General features: G+C 44.9%; 1 protein-coding gene across 2 annotated transcripts in view; it reads right to left on the minus strand.

Moving 5' to 3' along the window:
• Positions 1–356: 356 nt before the first annotated feature.
• LOC311129041 (sodium-coupled neutral amino acid transporter 4-like) overlaps positions 357–15,522 on the minus strand; it is a 37,062-nt gene continuing 21,896 nt past the window's right edge. For both annotated transcript variants that reach the window (XM_084161298.1, XM_084161297.1), the window contains exons 5-16: positions 15,215–15,288; positions 14,973–15,065; positions 14,762–14,843; positions 14,513–14,595; positions 14,290–14,348; positions 13,240–13,491; positions 12,888–12,967; positions 12,667–12,767; positions 12,285–12,409; positions 5,223–5,367; positions 4,874–4,971; positions 357–4,464 (exon numbers count right to left, since the gene is read on the minus strand). In XM_084161298.1, coding sequence (XP_084017424.1) covers positions 4,360–4,464; positions 4,874–4,971; positions 5,223–5,367; positions 12,285–12,409; positions 12,667–12,767; positions 12,888–12,967; positions 13,240–13,491; positions 14,290–14,348; positions 14,513–14,595; positions 14,762–14,843; positions 14,973–15,065; positions 15,215–15,288 — 1,297 coding nt within the window. In that variant the 3' untranslated portion in view covers positions 357–4,359. The remainder of the gene's footprint in view (positions 4,465–4,873; positions 4,972–5,222; positions 5,368–12,284; positions 12,410–12,666; positions 12,768–12,887; positions 12,968–13,239; positions 13,492–14,289; positions 14,349–14,512; positions 14,596–14,761; positions 14,844–14,972; positions 15,066–15,214; positions 15,289–15,522) is intronic.

Below are 15,522 nucleotides of genomic sequence, written 5' to 3' on the forward strand. Positions count from 1 at the left end.
CCTGTACTTGTGGGAAATGTATCTTTCACACAGATCACACCCGTCGCTATGGGCGGGCCATAGGGGGCCGGGCCCGCCCCCAAAAATGCTTGTGCCCCCCCCCCACTTGAGGGAATTTATTATTAAATATACGTACTGTAGGCTAATAATAATTGTGCCCTGCCCTCCCATGCATTTCATATGCCCCCCTTAAGACTGAGGTCTGGCGACGGGTCTGACACAGATCCTTCTCCTCTGTTAGTATCCGAATGAGCATCAACCCTAAGTCGTCCATGAGCCCCAAGAGCAGCACACTGAGCTTAAGTCTAGGCACAACTCCTTGTTTTCCCCTCATTTCAACAGCAGAGAGATGCAGCCAAGTTTATTTCACATTTTTATTGTTCTTGTTACATGAAACAGCTTCACTGATACAAAAATCCCCTTTGTTCAGGCAAATATACAATTTGAATGTTAGTTGATCCAGAGGAAGCAGACACTGAACGGCAGGACACTGGTGCTGAACCAGTGCTTCTTTCAGGCCAGATTACAGATAAGGCAGATGCTTTTGTTGTAACACATTACTTAAACCCTCCGGCATGAAGCCTACTTTACGTTGTCAAACGCATGACATGCTGTTTGCATGCCAGAGTGTTTGGTCATTTAACGTATATTAAAGTCAGCTGTCGTGACTACTGCATGTCATGTTTATGTCATGCTATGACAGTCTAAAGTATGCTTCATAACAGAGGATGAGGACATTGTACCTGAGTGATATTGAGGGCATAGCGTTGAAAGATACCCTCCCTCGACTCCCTTCTTGAGTGTCTGAGACCCAAACATCTGTGCTCTCCGCTCTGGTCCTTCATTGGGGAAAAAATGAGCCCCTTTTGAACGTTAAAAAATGAATTAGAAAATCACTACACGTTCTAAAATTATGATGTATGTCCAAGGTCTTACATCTGGTGCCGTGTGTTAGGGGTAGGGTGACGGTGGTGACCCTAAGGTTTGCTCCCTAGATTAACTGAAGTTTGCAATTATTAAGGCAAAGGTTGGTTTCTGCATTCTCACACAATAGTAAGGTTTTTGTCAATACACTTCATGAAATGTATCTTGACACAGTAACTGAGGTTCAGGAGGAATTTCAGCAAAGACACAGCAGCCCCTATAGATGCGGACCGCATCTAAAATGTGACTGTTGGGTGGTTCTTACTAAAAGCATGTGACTTGAACGACATTGATCTTTTGACAGCACACCCACCCGCATGGCAAGAATCAAGTACTTCAGCTCAACATAGGCAATATCTACCTAAGTCTCGCAGGACATCAACACTACTTGGACCCTGCAGGCCACTGTAGGACTGAGGCATCAGACAATATTACCAACAAACCATTCATTAATTCAAGGTAGGTACTCCAGATATGTAACTATGAAGAAATAAAAAGGGAGAATAGATTTTCTACAAATGTACAAGCTTCCATAAAAGAAAGAAATATCATCATACAGCAAAATCTGAAACATTGAATACTAAAATAACCGACAGATTATAGAAGACTTCTGGTAAAATCTCTTACAACCCCCACACAAATAATTCAGTGGGTGTACCATATAATACGATTATTTACAAAGCATATACAAGTTGTCAAAAAAGACCATGTTTGTAATCCAAAACATGCACATAATATACCATTTCATTTGAAATATCAATTTGTTTCATGCATATGTAGATCCACAAAGGATCTGTAAATGTTGTCCATTTTGGCTGGATCCATTCGGAACGCGTATCTGCTTTAATACCTTAGAGAACAGGAAATATGCTTCGAATGCAAACTGCTAATATAGCCATCTACTCTACCCAGGGCAACACAAGTAGAACAGGCAGAAACCAACCAATTATTTTTCAGCAAGGCACAATGTGCACAACATTTTCTAAATTAATTTATCGTGGTGTTAATTTTGGCATTTTAAGAAATGATGGTCCGTTGAAATGATGTAAATTACAGTAACAATAGTCACAATTACAGTAACAATAGTCACAATAAAAGTAATAAACACATACTGTTTATGTTAACTCTACTATCAGCACGAATTTGACGTAACAAATCACTGGTAGAAACGTCACCAAATAACAAGCCCTGTAAGCAACAGTGGATGCATTTCATTTCTCTAATCTTCTCCACCTTTAACATTATGACCCATATGGAACTTAAAGGGGCAATCAGGAGTTGAAACAATAAAATAAAAAATCTGAAGAATGGGGTTCGAGAAATGTAACCTCTCTTAAATCCATAGACAGAGATATGGATGCAAGGACTGACCATCCATGATATCAAAATTATGGTTTTAACCATATTTTGAGGCTATATAGTGTTTGTTTACATTTACGTTGTTTACAAACATTGGAGTAAAACAAGTGTATATTTTAGGTTCTGATGGGGTATGACAGTTAAACTAAGCTCATGAGGCAATTATAAGTTATATTCTTCAAGAATCAATGGGTACAAATCATTAATTTATAAGTCCAAAAATGTATGTAGCAACTGCAGATTGCCCCTTTAAGGTGTGAACTGCAAACACAGATAAAACAACCTATCTTGTGTCTCAATCCATTGCTTATTTTATCCACATTTTTTCTTCTTCCACAATTGAATTGTGTCACAAGATATCGTTTTAGAAGAAAAACATTCTCATGGGGTTATAGGATCGCTGTGCCAAGTCAAATAGCTAAATAACCTGTGTGGTATACTGCCGGTAGACCTTTAACTCTCATAGAGTTCTATTGATGTTCCTCTTCACTGAAACTAGCTTTCACTAGTTGTATTTCATAGCACAGTTTACTTCACATGAAGTTTAGGAAGAGATGGAGTTACTAGTTGAAAATGATCTCAAGTCAACAACATGAGCTCATCTCCTGGTAATGTTCGCTGCAATTGACCCAAGGGCTCTGTAGCGTGACACATTGGACAAGAGTGAACTAGAAGGCAAAGGAAGAAACACGTAAACTGTCATTCAGTAGACCAGCAGACCATTGGCCAAGTACCGGTACATTCAAAACTCGGCAACATTCAAATCTCTGCGACAATAATACTGAATGTAGTCTCTTGTTTGAAGCTCAGTCTACACGGCTGTTTCAAAATGGCTGACAGTGTGTGTTGATCATCATGTTAAGTGTTGATTGAGAGAATGGACATGGCTGAAAATGTTGACTTGGTGTCTGTCAATGTGTATGCTTGCTAACGTCTAATCTCATGATTGCTGTCAAGGCATGTTTTGAGAGCAACACACTGGCCACTGAGAAATATGTGTGTGCACATCAACTTTGGTGATGTGATTGATTGCAAGAGTATAAAATAAAATAGAAACTCAACTAAGACCTACTTTACCAAACCTAGTTTACAAATATCATTCAGAACAACTTTTTCCAGTCTCTGGCTGGGGAAAATATTCTACAGCTGACTTTGCTTAGGTGTACAAAAATATATTTTGACAGTAAGCAAAAGAGCTCCAATTAGTGTAGATGGCGTGTGTGTACTTGTGTGTCTGCCTGTGTTAACAATACATTCAAACTTGAAACATATGCTAAAAGTGCTCTTTGTCTGTTTTTGAACCCTTGCTCTGTCTGTCTGTCTGTGTGTGTGTGTGTGTGTGTGTGTGTGTGTGTGTGTGTGTGTGTGTGTGTGTGTGTGTGTGTGTGTGTGTGTGTGTGTGTGTGTGTGTGTGTGTGTGTGTGTGTGTGTGTGTGCAGAGCCCATGGCCCTGTAGCCACGCCTGCAGTCACAACCAGCGGCAATAGTGGCAGCTCTCAGATCAGCTCTCGTTCTCTTTGGGTTCTCTTGACAGTTTAATGCTTGAGGTCCCTGCTCGTATTTCTCCTTTGCTCAGGTAATACCACAGAGTAGGGATGAAGGGCTATCTAGACCACTACGGCAGGGCGCGCAGCAACAGCCACAGCGTCTGCCGTCTTTTCTCCCGTTTCTGACCGTCCTCCTTGATTACTTTGTGTCCTTTCGTGAGTCCCTGTTGTGGAGGATTCTTTACAACTAAACCATCCAACAACAACAACAACAACAACAACAACAACAACAACAACAACAACAAATAAAGAAAAAGAATAAGGACCTTAAAATATTCTGTGTCAGTCGTAGAACGTAGTCCCCTCCAGTAATACTTTGTGGAAAGGGGTGGGGGTTGAGAAAAGCCAACCGTCCCTTTACAGTACGCTGATGTACTCAGTCTGTGGGTGATGTGTGGGGGCACCCCGCGGGCCCGGTGACCTTACCCCCAAGGCCCAGTCAGGGGAGGGGGGTTGAGGTGAGAGGGGGTGAAGGTAAGGGGGGTCCTCTGGGAGCATCCAGTCTCGGTGGGGCTGGGGATGGGGGTGCTTAGTGACCACTGCCGGAGCCGGGAGGGTTGTGGATCCAGTCCATCGCGATGAGCGACAGGCTGCTGAACATGAAGATGATGCCCACCACCAGGAAAATGGCCGCCTAAGAGACATTAGGAAAAAGAACAACGACACTGTGAGAGGAGGTTGTGTGAAGTGTGCATATTTTGTTAAATGGCTATCTGTACGTTTAGTGCAATCATTTCTTGGCAAGAATCTCAGGTGGGCCTCTGGGAAACCCTGTTTTAGGGGACTGCTGTAAATCTGTAAACCAGGGTTGTTGTCTAAGTGCTGGGGGGGGGGGGGGGGGTTGTTCTAATAACAGCTATGGTGTCTCTGTATGGGCATGTTGGGGGCCCCAAGTGATGGGTGCTAATTTCGGCAGGCTATGTCATGGGTGTGTCATATGTTGCGTGTGTTACAGTGACTGTTCTGTGTGTGAGTCACCATATCTGATTTGGAGTTGAGTGTATGTGTGTGTGTTTGTGTACCATTGTTTCCTGCACACTTACCGAGATCTTCTGCATGGAGCGCATCGGCACAGACTTGACCAGCCGTAGATAGAAGGCAGCAGGCAGGATGAAGATGAGCATGGTGGCTGCAGAGGAGCCTGGGAAACAGGAAGAAGACCATCAGTCATTTAGCCTTTTCTGTCTAAACAAATGTCCTCAGTACTAGCCTCAGGGTGTGCAGGCTTTTGACCCAGCCCAGCACTAACACACCTCATTCAACGAAATACCTCCACATCAAGACATCAATTAGTTTAATCAGTGTTAGTGCTTGGTGGGACCAAAAGCCTGCACACACCGTAGCTCTCCAGGAATGGGTTGGGGACCACTGCTGTGGTGGAGGAGGACTCACCGATGAAGCCGAAGATGTCTCTGATGGTGGGGACGAAGATGACCAGCAGGTTGTTGAACACGAGGATGAATGCGGCGATGAGCATGTGACGCACCCAGCTGAACTCCCGTTGGCTGAACAGCATCGTGTTGATGGAGGAACGGATCTGCAACACAACGCAAACCTCTTTATAACGTCTGATCGGCAAACCAGTCTAAGCCCACAGGCCAATTCCTACAGTTGGCTGCTGACTGAAGTGTGTCAACTGCAGCAGGTGAGATTCTAAGTATGCAGCCAGGCAGAGATGCATGGAAGGAGGCCACCAGCTAAGAGGCTGAGAGCTGCACAGCTTAAGGCATTGAGATAAAGACTTCACTGGGTGAGAGGTCACGGGTATCAGGTGAAAAGGAATCGCTACAGGCCAGCCGGCCACAGGGGGAAAGGTTGAGGAGGCGGGGCTTAAAGCGCCATTCAAAAGGCAGAGGATTAACTTCGGGAGAGCCTCCTGCAACGGCACCCTGGGATTGCATCAGCCGAGGGCCATAGAAGGCGGGACCGAAGGCAGCAGGGGAGAGGCGTGCCCTGCCCCCAGGCAACGCTTGTTACTTAACAGTTTCCCTTTTTTCCCCTTTATTGAAATCTTCTCATTTGCTCTTTTCACTAATGATCCCGTTCCTACGTAGCCATTTAAAGAGCAGAAAGACGAGACGTTTGGCTGGTTCATGTTTCAGTCTAAATACTTGTTTGGTGAGGGATAATGGCGCGCTGCTTCTTGAGTTGTGGATCTAGAGCCAAAATGGCCGACACTGACACCTTGCTGAAAGAATGTATGAAGGAGTGGCAGAGATTAACACCCTTATTATTTTGAGGGAGTGGCAGTAACTATGCTAGGCAAAATCCCCCCTCCCCCCATTGATAATAAACCATCCCCTCCCCCAGCAGCCATTGCATAATTGGGCCGGTGAAAACCTGGCGCCTGGGTGTGACATTTCTACCCACCTGGCCGCCAAGGCTCTGAACTATTCAGCGCCCAACAGAGATCCTGCGCAGGGCCTTTGGAGTGCACCATGCAATATTTCACTGCATTTCCCTCCCTCCACCAGCTATGACAGCTCCCACTGGGGTGAGATATGTGGCAAAGCGCCACCGCTGCTAAGGTACCTGGGTCTACCAGGCCAGCCAAAAGCTAGCAACATGGCCCAAAACCAGGGAGCCAACTGGGCTCCAACCAAGTGAAAGATTCTGCAACCTTTTCAGCTACAGCTAGATATAGGGCCTGGAATTACTACGCCTTGGTTTTCTCCTGCTTTTTTCATAGGGGAGGAAGACATTAAAAAGGGTAGAGCAAAAAGCTACATTCAAGATTAACAGAAACAATCACACCATAAGGTCAGGAATAAGATAGAGAGGTTTTAACTTGAGATTATTTAAATCCTCAAATGACTGGCCATCAGAAATAAAACCCATTTTAATCCCTTTTCCACCATATTCAACAAGCCTATTCAACCACTGTCAAAGACAGGTGACAGGGTTCACTTTGTAAAGCCAGTCAAATTATCCAGAAAATACTGTATCACATTAATAATAGGGGCTGGTATATAATTAACTTACTAACTATAAGCTTATTTTCCATGAAGTCACTGTGAAAAGACAGCATGCACGGCAGGTTACTTTTGGTCACAGCCAACAGGGCACTGTGCATGTGCACCACAGGGTTTGCCTTCTCTGACCTGCCCTCTAGTGGAAAACTCAGCAGCAACCTAACAACTCCATCACAAGAGTACAAGCACTACCAGGCCAATGTAACCATCATAGCTGACTGCAACACAAACAGAATCACTTCTTATTACAGAGCCGTTAGCACCAGCAAATAACAAGGTTAATAGTTAGAAGGCCTTATTTCATAACATGCGTTTATATTTCTCAGACAAGTGGTCCCGCTGCTTTATTTACATCATTGGAGATACGATCAAGAAAAGGCCAAACGCCTTGAGACGAGGCCAGAGAATATCACAATATAACAGATTATATCACACACCAACATTCAAAAACAATGTTGTAGGTTAATTAAAATGACTCATGGAAACAGGAATCATTATACTTAAGAACATTGACTTCTTAAACAGCAAAATGAACAGTTGACTTGAGGTAATTTGGTAGTTTGTGTTCCAGTTATTGCCATGAAACGAGAGCATGGGAACTAGGCAAGTCTGCCTACCACATCTAAATACTGTTTCATTAAAACCTACTGGTTCGTGACCAAGTATCTCTACTGTTGACTTTAGGGTTTTACTGTTTGAGCCCACCCTTCCACCTCTCCTCCCCTCTCCCCTCCTACACAACCCCAGCCCTCCCGCCTGTACTCAAGGACATAGTGCTTGAGAGACAAAGCAAACGTTCATCTGGGTGCTGAAGGACTCTCTGCAAAATGAAGGGCAAAGGACTCTCAAGGGGAGATCTCAAATGTCACGTCTCATGATTCAGAGGGCTGGACACATGGCAATGTGATGCCAGCGTGACTGGTTACTTTAATCTCACCTCTCTTATGTCTCCATAAAACTATCTCCTCAAGCTTGTGCGGTGAACTGAACTCACTGCACTGTAAATGCTGAGGTGCATGTGATGCTTTGTTGAAGCCTGAGCAGCAGTCAAGGGGGGAAAATCAATGGTTTGATGCTGCTGCTGGGTTATCTAGGCCTGGACTCTAATGTGTTTGGAAAATATGATGTCATGCATATGCTATGGCCCCCACAGTTTTTCAGGCGTAACAGACCAGTAGCTAATGGCTACAGCGAACACGGCAGCAGACATGTCGACATGATTGTGTCCAAACATGTATTCGACATGCTGTACTTGCTTTATGTTCACATCGCCTCCCTTAGTTTCTGTGCTTGACTACGGCCTGCTCAAGGCGCCTTTCTGCTATGGGAGAGGCTGTACAGACATGCCTGGTGCTCTCTGATCCAGAGGGCTTGGGTTGAATGCATCAGTTGAATGCATTCAGTTGTACAACTGACTAGGTATCCCCCTTTCCCTTATGGATGACGTACACCAAAAGTATGTGGACACCCTTTCAAATTAGTGGATTCAGTTATTTCAGCCACACCCATTGCTGACAAGTGTATAAAATTGAGCACACAGCCATGCAATCTCCATAGACAAACATTGGCAGTAGAATGGCCCGTACTGAAGAGCTCAGTGACTTTCAACATGGCACTATCATAGGATGCCACCCTTCCAACAAGCCAGTTCATCAAATTTGTGCCCTGCTAGAGCTGCCCCGGTCAACTGTAAGTGCTGTTATTGTGAAGTGGAAACGTCTAGGAGCAACAACGGCTCAGCCGAGAAGTGGTAGGCCACACAAGCTCACAGAACGGGACAGCCGAGTGCTGAAGCGCGTAAAAATTGTATGTCCTCGGTTGCAACACTCACTACCGAGTTCCTAACTACCTCTGGAAGCAACGTCAGCACAAGAACGGTTCGTCGGGATCTTCATGAAATGAGTTTCCATGGTCGAGCAGCCGCACACAAGCCAAGATCACAATGCGCAATGCAAAGCGTCGGCTGGAGTGGTGTAAAGCTTGCGCCATTGGACTCTAGATCAGTGGGAACGCGTTCTCTAGAGTGATGAATCAGGCTTCATCGTCTGACGGACAAATCTGGATTTGGCGGAAGCCAGGAGAACGCTACCTGCCCGAAGGCATAGTGCCAACTGTAAAGTTTGGTGCAGGAGGAATAATGGTCTGGGGCTGTTTTTCATGGTTTGGTCTAGGCCCCTTAGTTCCAGTGAAGGGAAATCTTAATGCTACAGCATACAACTACATTCTAGATGATTCTGTCCTTCCAACTTTGTGGCAACAGTTTGGGGAAGGCCCTTTCCTGTTTCAGCATGACAATGCCCCTGTGAACAAAGCGAGGTCAATACAGAAATGGTTTGTCTAGATTGGTGTGGAAGAACTTGACTGGCCTGCACACAGCCCTGACCTCAACCCCATCGAACACCTTTGGGATGAATTGGAACGCAGACTGCGAGCCAGGCCTAATCGCCCAACATCAGTGCCCGATCTCACTAATGCTCTCGTGGTTGAATGGAAGCAAGTCCCCGCAGCAATGTTCCAACATCTAGTGGAAAGCCTTCCCAGAAGAGTGGAGGTTGTTATAGCAGCAGAGGGGGGACCAACTCCATATTAATGCCCATGATTTTGGAATGAGATGTTCAACGAGCAGGTGTCTACATACTTCTGGTCATGTAGTGTATGTCGCGCAGTTGAGAGTCGTGTAGAGACGAAGGAATTTGGTTCAGTCAGTCGTCCTGATAAGCCCTTCCCAGCTAGTTTATGCTGGCTACCTGGCAACAGTAGCAACATGGCGCTAGTTAAAACGTAAAAAAAGAAAGAGATGATTATGTCGATGGGCGAGGGAGAAATAACTTGTAGTATTAGTCACCATCTGGACCTGGTCACCATCTCCAATTTGTTCCATCCCACTTGATTTAATTCCGAGTAGGATAGAAGCCTAGATGAGAAATAACTTGTAACGTTTGTAGTAACCATCTGGATGTCACAGTGATACAGTCTACTGCTCAATGGGGAGAGATTGCGCTGCAAGCAGGCAACACAACAACACGGGGCACAGTGTCCTTCGCTCCCGCTTGCCGCAGTAAGGAAAGGGTAGCTAGATAGTGTAGCCAATATCAGGCCAGGGTGACAGCTGAAGCACATTTATTGTAGTAATTTTCACCAAAAACGTACAACTACGGCATTAACGTCTAACGCTACATATAAATAAAAACAACTCATAAAAACGAAATGATTTCAACTTCGGCAGACAAGTTTCAAATTCTCGCTGAAGTTTCTAGCCACAAGCATAAACTAGCTAGCTGGGAAGGGCTCATTAGGAGACTGACTGAACCGAATCCGTTCGTCTCCACTCGACTCTCGGTGCGCAAGAAACTTAATCAATTTGGGCACTGTCCCTATAGCCTCTCCCTTCTGGCACTGCATTTTGGTGTCAGCTGCAGTAGTCAGTGAGCGCATTGTCCCGCCCTCCCTCTATCTATCTTTCTATCTATCTTTCTCTCTCCCTCCCTCTCTCTGAGGGGGAGGTCACGGTGAGGGTTTTTCCACTGTCTACTCAGGGCTTATCGCCTGTAAACTTCCACTGGGATTGTGAGATTCACTCGCACATTCCCATGACCAAAGAAGCGTTCACTCCCACAGTGAGAGAGCTGGTGAGTTGTGTGTATTTCTGTGTGTGTGTGTATGTGAGTATCAGTATAGCCCACAGACAAGGTGTGTGTGTGTACCGCTCCAGCCCACAGACAAAACTGCAACTCCCCCCACCTCTCTTTCTCTCTCCAAGCAGGGCTGACCAGAGCCATGGGACTGACAGTTCTTTCCTGCCCTCTGCTGGTGGCTCAGTGTAACAACACCACATTTTACATTTTAGTCATTTAGCAGACGCTCTTATCCAGAGCGACTTACAGTTAGTGAGTGCATACATTTTTCATACTGGCCCCTCATGGGAATCAAACCCACAACCCTGGCGTTGCAAGCGCCATGCTCTACCAACTGAGCTACAGGAGGCCAACATATACTCTATTAACCCTTCCATCCTAATACTGTCTCTCCCATCGCAAGAACCCATCTCCCAACTCCTGCAAGCTACAGTGCCTGTAAGTAAACAGTGGGTCAACTAAGTCCTTTGAGAGGATCCATTCTAATGGGCACTGCTAAGTGCTAATGCATGGTTCATTGTAGGCTACAAAGGAGGTCCATGACACCTCTGAGACCCTCAGCCCTTTATGGGCTCCTGTGCCAGGCTAGGGCCAAGACAAATATAGCCCACGGCCATATAGGGGGGTCAGGTACGGCCATGTGAGGCCAACACATTCAGTGACTCACACACACACCACAGGCAGGCAGACAGACAGGCAGGCAGGCCGCATGAACAGGAGATTACATAATAACCAGTGGAACAGAAACACAGTATCAGACCTGAACTGACGCTACAAACCAAGGCTAAACTGTAAAAACCGAGGCGAAACTGTAAAAACCGAGGCTAAACTGTAAAAACCTAGGCTAAACTGTAAAAACCAAGGCTAAACTGTAAAAACCAAGGCTAAACTGCAGCTTACACTTTAACAAAATATGGATGGTAGCAATTGACTTTATGGTATATATTTGCTAGGACAGCATGTGGTAACAATGTGCTACTGAGAGCTGACTGGGAAATGAGAGACAGAGGAGTTGTGAACATTACAATGTGTTCCTTGGCAGCCAGGCTAAAGAGCTTGTGATGAACAAGACGTCTATTTTACCACTGCTTTTTCACATTTGCATTGACATTTTAGTCATTTAGCAGACGTTCTTGTCCAGAGCGACTTACAGTAGTGCGTGCATAAATTTTTGTGCTTTCACATGCTGTGCCTGTACATGTATGTGTCACCCAGAAGGAAGAGACAGAATATGTATGACATCATTTGGGGAGCAGTGTAGGGGTGCAATTGTTTCAAAGCTGTGTATGTGTGTGCATGTTAATTTGTGTTTGTGCTTATGCTTGTGTTTGTGTGTCTAAAGTATGATCGAGAGTATGATTGAGGGAGGGAAAGAGTTATCTTGTAAGGAATCTTACGGCAGACAAACAGAGCTTTGAAAACCTGGGCTGGTTCTCATTTGGGACCTGGGGAGTTGGATTGACGGAATTGCTGAAAGTCCAATAATGAGTCAGCTAACATCACAGCAGAACAGTATGTGCTTTACCATGTTCAGCAAGAAAACCAGCCGTGTCAACATCACCCACTCACTCAGCCAATATAGAAAGAGACCCTGTTGTTGGTATTAAAATAATTAATGGATGCTTAGCTCATTTGGATAAAATGACCTAGGTGTTGAGCAGCGTGTGAATGTGTGCAGTGTGCCACCATAAATTATAGGCGTGAGAACGTGTGCATATGTTTTGTGTATGTGGGTGTGTGTGAGTCTGTGTGCATGCATGCGTGTGTGTGTGAGTCTCTGTGTGTGTGTCTGAGTGTGTGTGTGCATGCATGCGTGTGTGTTTGAGCAGATGTCTCGTTGTACTTACAGGGAACAGGACAATGGGGACAGTCAGGGTGACAGCGGTCAGGACAGCCAGACGGACCAGCAGGAGCATGGTGTCAAATTTATACACCTTGGTGAAGGTGTGCAGCAACTCCGCCTCCACGTTTTCTGTGTTCGGGAGAAAGAAGGAATACAAGCTGTCAGAGACACACCAATACAAAAGCCTCAACTTGGTGTGAGAGAGAGATATGGTAAACAAACACACCCACCTCAATGGTTATGGTAGCTTACTAGTATTTTAATACATACTACTGGCTCTTTTTCAAAAATTTCACTCAAAGTTAACATATAACGCCAATAAAAGCAGAAACGAAGTAATACAATTGCTGCAAATGTATCTTATTGTGTGTGTGTGTGTATCTTACCGTAGAAAGTGAGGTAGCCGAACAGCGCTGAGAGCATGTACATGACCAGCATGGCCAAGATGGACAGGTTGGACACGTTCTGCATCTTTCTCCGGGAGCGACTGGGGGAAGACGCAAGTTGAGATGTGAGTTGAAGGAGAAAATGTACTGCAGCAATTTATATGAGCGTTTGTGAGCGTCTATGCAAATGTATCTTTTGTAATTCACTTGGATGCACTCACTCTTTGAGTTCACTGTAGATGGGTAGAATTTCAGGGTGACACACAAAGGAGAAGGCCAGGATGGGAACAGTGTAAGCAGTCTGAAATGACAGGAGAAGAGACAGTGGATGAAACACAGGCCCAGATTCACACTCACAGCAGCTAACAATGTTTGGTTTGATTTCATGTACGTTAAGAATTGGGTTCTTCTAAACCTTGATTAATCCAGTTTCTGGGAATGTTTTTCAGAGGATATTGTTTCCAAAACACAGAATTATGACATTAAGCATCCTGACTCACCACACATACACACCCCTCCCACATACCTCCACCTCCCACCCACATACAGTACCTCCACACCTCACCAACTCACCTGAGAGTTGAACACAAAGTACTTGGGCGTGCACATCTCCTCCACGTCGTCGGGGTGTGGTTCGAAGCGGACCCCTGAGGTGTGGTGGTTGTCCAGGTAGGAGGCGGGGGACATGTCAGCTCTGGAGAAGTGCATGAGGACGGTGCCGTTGTGCAGGGCGTGGGGCCCCAGGGCTGTTCCATTCATACTGTGGTTGGTATGATGGTACATGAAGGGCATCGGGCAGGGGAGGTTGTACTTCTTATAGATCAGCTGAGGGGTAAACAGGGGGGAGAGGGGGAGATGAGGACAGAGGGATTAGATGGGGACAGAGGGGTGAGATGGGACGATTAGCAAACATAGAAATGCATTATATTACATAGGCAGCATTCCATTATATGCCATTATATTGCAGAGCAATGAGTTCCTTCCATCCTATAATCTTTCAATTCCGTGTAAAGCTAAGTGTGGCCGCAAGCATAGATCTATTTCATTAATGATGACACAGACTGTATCAGTGTTTAATATGATACAACACTAGAGAGCAAGTGGGCCAAAGTGGAGTTTAAGATATCAATAGAAGGCTATTGATAAACTCATCTCTAATCTCATGTATGGTAACTAACCAGCTGAAAGCCACAGCAGGCATATTCTAAATGTTACTAGGAACTCCCATGGCATGCAAATCGGCCACATTGCCTGTGAGAGCAAAGCCAGCACTGGCATAATACCCTACAAACTGTCAGGATGACATTTAAGGAGGAGAAAGTAGGTACAATCAAGACGCCGTGCGCCAAGAATACAAAAGCAACATAGGCGAAATGTACTATTTTGGCAACAAGTATTTTCTGTCTGCATTGAAACGTGACAGGACAGAAAAAGAACGTCAGAGATCATAAAAAGCAGGAGTTGTTGCCATATTGACGGAAGGTGAAATGTAGCCGTCTTATCTCACATCTGATGGTACTGTATATAATACCATTTATCAGCACCATCACCCGTCATTGATCAGTCATTCAGCGGGCTAAAAATGCTAAACTAGCGAAGCAAGAGGAGACAGGTTGAACTTACCACTCCCAGGAAAAACACCATGCAGGATAGGGAGAAGCCACTGGTGTAGCCAAGGTAGCCTAGCGACAAGAGAGAGAATTAGAGAGAAACTCATTTACAACCACGCAAACACTCACACACATTATGTAAACAAAGTACACAAAGACTAACTCGGAAACACACACACTCGTTCCCGCACACACTCACATGCCCAGACACACACACACACACACACACCACTTACCCAGGTTTTTGAGTATACAGAGAGGCAGGATGATACCGATGGATACAAACACAACCAGGTAGTTTCCGTTCATGTACCATTCACTGTACACAACGCAGAGAGAACAGGTCTCACACACAGAGCATCAATCCATCCATCTATAAATACACCAACCAAACTGTGTAGTGTGTTGTGCCATCTGTGTCAAATGAACTACAAATAACTGATTTGATGAAATAGTTAACCAATGACAGACAGACAGACACTTACCCAGAGCTCTCCTCCAGTCCCATGAAGGCACGGATCACTTCTGGCAGCTCATACTTTACAATGAAGAGGTAGCTGGACATGGCTGTGTGCAAATAAACACAAAAAACAGAAAGATTTGACCACACTGAAACCAACTAGCATGTCCACAGCATGAACATATCAAAATAGAATTATAACACTACAATTAATGCAACATTAGCTGTTCACTTACCACCAATATTTTGAAGGGTTATCGATCCAAATGCAGCCATTTTCCCCGGCCAGCCAAAAGCTCGCTCTCCCAACTTCTCATAGATGAGAGAACCTGTTAGAATGACAATGTGGTGATGATTGATATTCAAATATACAGAGAAAAAGTAGCAGGAAATTGAGGCCAGACAGACAGACAGATAGACAGACAGAGACTAATGACAGACAGACATATATGTTCATGAGTTTAAAAATGACACCCACCTCCTTCTTTTGCAGTCACTAACAGCAAGTGAACGGAGTACAACGACAAGATGGCCACACCCAAGAGAAGGATTCTACGTTGGGATAGAAAGCAGTCAGACATTAGCATTTGGCTCTACCATACGGAAATCTTACACAAATCACAATGAACAACACTTGGAGGGGAATCAACTGGGTTACAAAACACCCTACATAATAACTTTCACTAGTTTCCCCCCCTAGTCACTCTCACTCTGTTTTCCCCATGACCTATTTAGGGAAGTAAACTTAGCTTTTAGAACCTTAGTCGTATTTCACTTGAGGGGGGT

The sequence above is a fragment of the Coregonus lavaretus genome, assembly GCF_964263955.1.
Source record: "Coregonus lavaretus genome assembly, chromosome: 5".
Taxonomy (NCBI): domain Eukaryota; kingdom Metazoa; phylum Chordata; class Actinopteri; order Salmoniformes; family Salmonidae; genus Coregonus; species Coregonus lavaretus.